The sequence below is a fragment of the Morone saxatilis genome, unplaced genomic scaffold (assembly GCF_004916995.1).
Source record: "Morone saxatilis isolate NCDOM2014 unplaced genomic scaffold, NCSU_SB_2.0 Contig2, whole genome shotgun sequence".
NCBI lineage: Eukaryota > Metazoa > Chordata > Actinopteri > Moronidae > Morone > Morone saxatilis.
Genome location: NW_023339762.1, coordinates 5730020 through 5736373, shown reverse-complemented (window position 1 = coordinate 5736373; position 6354 = coordinate 5730020). Strand labels below are relative to the sequence as shown.

General features: G+C 42.2%; 1 protein-coding gene across 1 annotated transcript in view; it reads left to right on the top strand.

The window, feature by feature from the left end:
* grm8b (glutamate receptor, metabotropic 8b) overlaps positions 1–6354 on the top strand; it is a 126294-nt gene that overhangs the window by 1909 nt on the left and 118031 nt on the right. The window contains exons 2-3 of the mRNA XM_035665793.1: positions 525–638; positions 778–1336. Coding sequence (XP_035521686.1) covers positions 794–1336 — 543 coding nt within the window. The 5' untranslated portion in view covers positions 525–638; positions 778–793. The remainder of the gene's footprint in view (positions 1–524; positions 639–777; positions 1337–6354) is intronic.

Genomic DNA, 6354 nt, shown 5'->3' with positions numbered 1-6354 from the left:
TTGAACCACTATGTTTCTACAGAAGACCAGAATGGACAAACCAAACACTGGCTCTGAATAGAGTCATTATATTTTTTTTTGCGTGTTTCCCGGCCACTGTTGATTCTCCTACATGTTTGGAAGGCAGAGCTGTACTCAGCTGGTTGCAATCTGCAACCTCACCACTAGATGCCACTAAAATCCCTTACACTGGTCTTTTAAGGCATGTAAGAGAAAATATCCTTTGCTGTGTCTTTTTCAAAATGCAGTCAGTGTTGAGAGACTACCTTTGAGTGAGATCTGCACGCCAAGAAATTGAAATTGTTGTTTATGCACAGACTGTGAGAGAGGTTTCAGCTCCTCCATCTCACTCCTATGGTGTCATCTGCACACTTAATAAAATGGTTGTTCTGGTATTCATGTAAAGGAGTGAACTGGGACAGCAACTCTCTGTAGCGCATCTGTGCTCAGATTGTCTACTTGAGGGATCTCTGGTTTATTGATCATATATTGATTGTTTCCTCCTTTGTCTGAATCTCCAACAGGTTTCTGGAAGAATGTGAAACTGGAGCTGCTGAGACCCTGAAGCACCACCTCCTTCGCTGACTCAGACAGCTATGTCCAACACAGGAACCTGTACCGCAGATAAACATTAGTAGGTGAGACTTCCTGCCGTGGTTGACCCTGCCCTGGGTGAGGGGGAACTCCATGGTCTGGCTCATCCCGTCCTCGCCACACCACTGCTGCAGCCACTTGCCTGTTGATTGTGCGATCATATTACGCTCCCTTTCCCTACAGCTCAACTTACCGCAAAATGGCGGAGGGTTTGAAGCCCCCGAGCATCACTGGGCACTGTTTCCTCTCTTTACTGATGCTTAAGAGCTGCTGGCTGCTAGGTGCCACCTCCCAGAAGCCCACCGTGTTGACGGACTCCCAGCAGCCCCAGCAGGAGTATGCCCACTCCATCCGGCTGGATGGCGACATCATCCTGGGCGGCTTGTTCCCAGTGCACGCCCGCGGCGAGAGGGGGGTTCCCTGTGGTGAGCTGAAGAAGGAGAAGGGTATCCACCGGCTGGAGGCCATGCTGTTCGCCATCGATCTCATCAACAAGGACCCAGAGTTGCTGCCCAACGTGACGCTTGGGGCACGTATCCTGGACACGTGTTCGCGTGACACCTATGCCTTGGAGCAATCACTCACCTTTGTCCAAGCACTCATTGAGAGGGATGGCTCCGACGTCCGCTGTGCTAATGGAGATCCACCCATCTTCGCCAAACCAGATAAAGTGGTGGGCGTCATTGGGGCGTCGGCCAGCTCTGTGTCGATCATGGTGGCCAACATTCTGCGCCTGTTCAAGGTAAGAGAATGCTGTCAGGTGACGTTTCTATTGTCTGAAGTTGAATTTCGTGCTTGCTGCTGGACTGCAGCTCACTGTGACTAAACTTTGGTTTGTCGCCGTTGCCGTGACGAATGACAAATGATCAGAGAAATAGCTGTTTCAGTTACCTAGCTTGTGAAAATACTTTGTGTCTCAGTGATTTTCCTACTGTTAAGAGGAGACTACATATTTCACATCTTTTAACAGCCTATGAATATGTTGAACCTAGAGATATAGAGATAAAAATGACAAACCTTTTGCAATGTAAAGGTGGCTAGAACCTGGTAGATAACAAACACTGGAAGAGCAGGTGTGTCGGGATGGGTTGATGTGTCTGAAAGTGAAGTAAAAAGTGCAATTTGTACACTCTTTATTAATCCGGCTGCAGTCTAAATTTTCTGTTTGATTGATAGTGTGTCTGAAGCCGCTTCAGCTTCAGTTTAGTTTTGACTCTCTGAAGCCGAACAGGAAGAGAATTTGATTTAGCGCTCCAATTTAGTGATTGTGATTAACATTCCTCCTTTTCCCACTTTCTAGTCTCACCATATCTCTGTTTTCATTACGACATCCTTCATTTCTCCTGCAGCAAATGTGTAGAGGAACAGCAGCTTTAAGAAAAGACTGGCAAATGTGATGTACAGGAGACTGATGTCAACATAAAGTGTTTAATCAGTGCGAGCGGACCGCTGGCTGTTTATACAGTCTGGATAAATCTAGTGTTCAGTCAGTCAGTGGGCTGTGTTCAGTGGATTCAAAAATCCTGAAGCTGCTCTAGTCAAACAGCAGAGATGTGAACAGGTTTTCCTCTGAGGTGATGACAAAATGAAAGAATGTAAACCGTTTTTCCTCTGTCATTAAAGCACCGGGACGTCTGTTGGTTAAATTGTTGCTCAGAAAACTTTATTTAAAAATATGTCAGTTAAAGCTGGGTTCAATTGCTTACAATTTTCAATACTAGTGCCACAGTGATACTGAGTTTGAAAGGTCCCTCTTGGCTAGGGGTGTAATGGTAGACAAAATTCACAGTTAGGTATGTACCTCGGTTTCAGGGACAGGGTTTGGTACGTTTTTAATACAGCAGAGAAAGTAAAAAAAAAATGTAGAAGAAAGTAATTTATTTTGAAAAAATGTAATTATTTAACAGTAACTCATCAGGTTAGTTTTTAGGTCAGTTTGGTTTAATTCTTACTTACTAATCCAATAATTAATGAATCCTGTGTTTTCTACAACCTAGTATGATCGCGTATCTGCAGCGATAACCCTATAATAACATATAGCATTAGTTGTTACTTTGGGACGGTCCACATCTGTGGTGAGATGGTGCCAGTTAGAGGACTGCATTGGGATGCAAATCTAGGGAGAGCAGGCGGTCAAAAAATATGTTGTGTGTGTTCCTGGGATTTAGCTTGTGTCCACCAGAGGGATGGAGAGTTATTTTATTATCCCAGTTGGACAGTCGGGGTACAGGATAAAAACAAAAGTATAGGAATACAAGAGTCTCAAACTCAAGGTGAAGGGGGTGGTTTGTACAGTCCAGTATAGACCTGGCCTTGTGGAGAAACTGCTGGTCAAAGATTGCCACATGCTGTTATGATTTTAGGTTTGGTTTGGTTGTTTCCTGTTTTATTGTGTTATTCTTCTCCTCCTGTGTCTTGTTTTACTTCACTTCCTGTCTTTGTCTGTTTTCCCTCCAGTTTTGATTGTAAGTCCCGCCCTGATTATTTCCACCTGTGTTTTGTTATCCTCCCCCTCACCTGTGTATTTATTTACTTATGTGAAGCTTTCATCCTGTTCCCTTGAGTTTCCTCGATGTTGTTTGGACTGCTATAACTTGGAGCAGTCCAAACGGATTTATTGGATTATATTTGGCTTGCTCATTTTAATTAGACTGTTCTTGACTTCAACCTTAAGTAAGTTTATGTTTCACCACATTTTGGTAATTAAATGATCTTAACTGCTCCTGTTAGTATGTCTTTGGGTCCAGATCCTCGTCTTCTACAACTGTGACACATGAATCACAGTCATGGTAACAGGCAGAATGACACTAGAAGGATGGTTTCACATTTTTTACCATGCTTATTGAAAATCTGAATTTAAGGGGCCTATAAGCATAATTTCATTACAAGAAGTTTGGAAATCAGTCATGATCCAGTGTGCAACTTACACAAGTGTGATGTAGAAACTTGAAGCCACCAGCATCCACTGAGAATAGACTTCACAGTGATGTAGGAGACATCTTGTGTCCAGCAGGAAAACATTAGAAATCAACAACATTTGCATATTTATAGATTGAGTAGATTACTTTTTTAAGGAGTCACTGTGGAAATGATCCTTAATTGCAGAAAAGGCATAAGCATATAAATCGCACATTATTGTTCCAAGCAGACTGCTTGTGTATTATGTCTTAATACATGTCTAGAGGGATGTTCAAATGTTGAATCTTAACTGACTGAATCTGCAGCTTTTGAGCAGTGGAGTTCACCTTATTAAAAGACTGCAAAAGCCACAGAAACCATAATAATCTGATAACTGTTGTAAATTGTTGGCGGCTGAGCTTTTGACCTTTATATACAGTGTATGTATAGACCTCCTTTTTATACTAAATATAACTCTCCTGCAATGGAAAGCATCAGCTGAAAGTGGCAGCCGTATAAACAGTAATGCATTGACTTGCAGATGTTGATACTGAAGCACCTTTGAACAGTGATGAGCTCTTTTGGTGTACAAAATAAATTAACTACACCTTCAGTGATGATAAATCTTTGAAGTGAGCTGAACAAGAAGTACTGAAGCAGCAAAGTGATCTGTGATAAATTAGCCAAACCCTACAACCCAATAATGCTGAATATATTTGGAACCTGGCCTGATATCAGTCCTGGGTCTTGGTGAAGACCGCTGTTTTTTTGTAAGTCACTGAGGAAGTCGGCCTTCTGTTTTGTATTTGATCGTATTTTGATCTGCCTCAGTTTTCATTTGCTGTTGATGGAAGCTCAACACTTCCATGTTTACCTAGTTTCCTCTCTGGACAGTCTGCATTGTTTTAGTTAAGAGCCCTGTAAGGGCTGAGACAGACCTGCCTGGCAGCCATAAAACTAATGTCACTTAGTGGTGGTTCTTCATTAGCATTATCCTCCCTCTGAGCTGGATGCAGCATAGTCTTTCAAATGGCTGTTTCTTGCGGTGCGTTGACATAAAAGGTTGACCCAGCTGTTGCCTCGCCTTCTCCGGCGCGTGCAGACAAACTGTATCTTGAGGCGGTGTGTTGCTGTGCACAGCAGCAAACAAATTCCACTGTGTTAAATTAGTGATGAGCTGTATGATTCATGTGTATGTGCTAGAGTCTGGCCAGCTTAATGAGGACAGAAAGGCCCAACAACATCACTTATCTAAAATTAGCTGGAGATGCCTCTGGGAAGGAGGAGTGGTGGGCGGGGGGGTAGCCAGATTTTGCTGATGCAGAGATTTCCTCACCCTGCTGCTGCTGCTCACCAGCGCTGTCACAGCCTTCAGCTTCTGTTGGGAGAAAATTGACTGACTGCGGGAGTTGGTTTTTAGTCTGTAACATGTTCTCAGCTAGGGTAACATAATATCTCACTGAGTAAACTCCGTAAGCCCTGTTTTTATGCCTGCATCATTTCCACAAACTGAAATATTCTAGCTGCAGGCATTCAAACTCAAGTGGGCTGAAAAAGATAACTGTTCCCAAACTGAACCTGACTATGGGGTTTTGCTGTCCTCTCTGGTACCATGTCAATTTCACCTCTGACCACAGCTGGCACCACCACTGTGTGTGTGTGTGTTCGAGTGTGGTACGAAGTGTGTTCGTTGCACCTGTAACCACACCCAACAGAGTTGTCCTGCAGTACGCCTGTGCATCAGTTTAACCACTTGGGGTCAGCAAAGATAGGATTTACAGTGGTTAAGTTACGCTTTAAAGTTCCAGTATGTAACATTCAGGAGGATCTATTGGCATAATAAGGAATATAATATGCATAACTGTTTCCATTAGAGTATCATCACCTGAATATAAGAATGGCTGGGTTTTTATTAGCTTAGACTGAGCCAATGAAAATAAAAAATACGCTGCAGCAGGTACAGGTTTAGAGAAGTGACCACACTGACCATAACAGCTCAGGAGTTTTGAATAGTTTAGGGACTTTTTTGGAGAAAAAAGAAGAGTTGGAGAAAAAGAAACCAAATGGAGACAGATTAGACCCGTTCCTGGTTAGTTTGCAGTGCATTGGGAGAAATTTTATCTTAAGCACGTGCAGGTTCAAAACATTTTTTAGGAATTATTTTAACTGACAAAATTGCTGCTTTATCTGTATATTTGTTTCAAAAAAACACATTGCCTTATTTTGATCCATTCATAGCTTTGAGAGAAATGTGCTTTAAAAGTGGCTATTTTTGACTGCATGGAAAGGAAACTCACAGCAGGCCTTTTCTGAAGATTTGTTCATATTTCAACAATTTAAACAATTTTACTGTCGGGATCTCTCACTGTTTATTACAGTGACACCTCGCTGAAATAAACACTGCCCACTCTCACGTCAAAACAAAGTGATGCATTTTTCTGAAAAGAGAACCTTCAGGGAAAAACATCTCTCAGCAGAGGCCATTTATTTAATGAGGTAATGGTTAAAAATGTTATCTGAGTGCTGTTTCACTAACCCTTGATAGTGGATTAAGCTGGGATTTTCCAGTTATCCTGGCTGAGTTTAGCTGTGACTCTGTTTCACCTGCTGCTCCAGACCAGACTAACAACCAGGCTTGATAAATCCTGTTGCCTTACCTCTTCAGTCAGGAGTCATTGCAATCGGAAACCAATGACCTGTTGTTTTTTTTAACACCAATATCACGTTCTTATGTTTGTAGTTGCATGTTTATTAGACTGCATTAAAATACTATTATTTTAACAATAAAATCCACAGGTAGGACTGCCATTCAGGTAAGTAGCCTACTGTTATAAGTTGGATTTTTTTCTTCATGTCACTCTT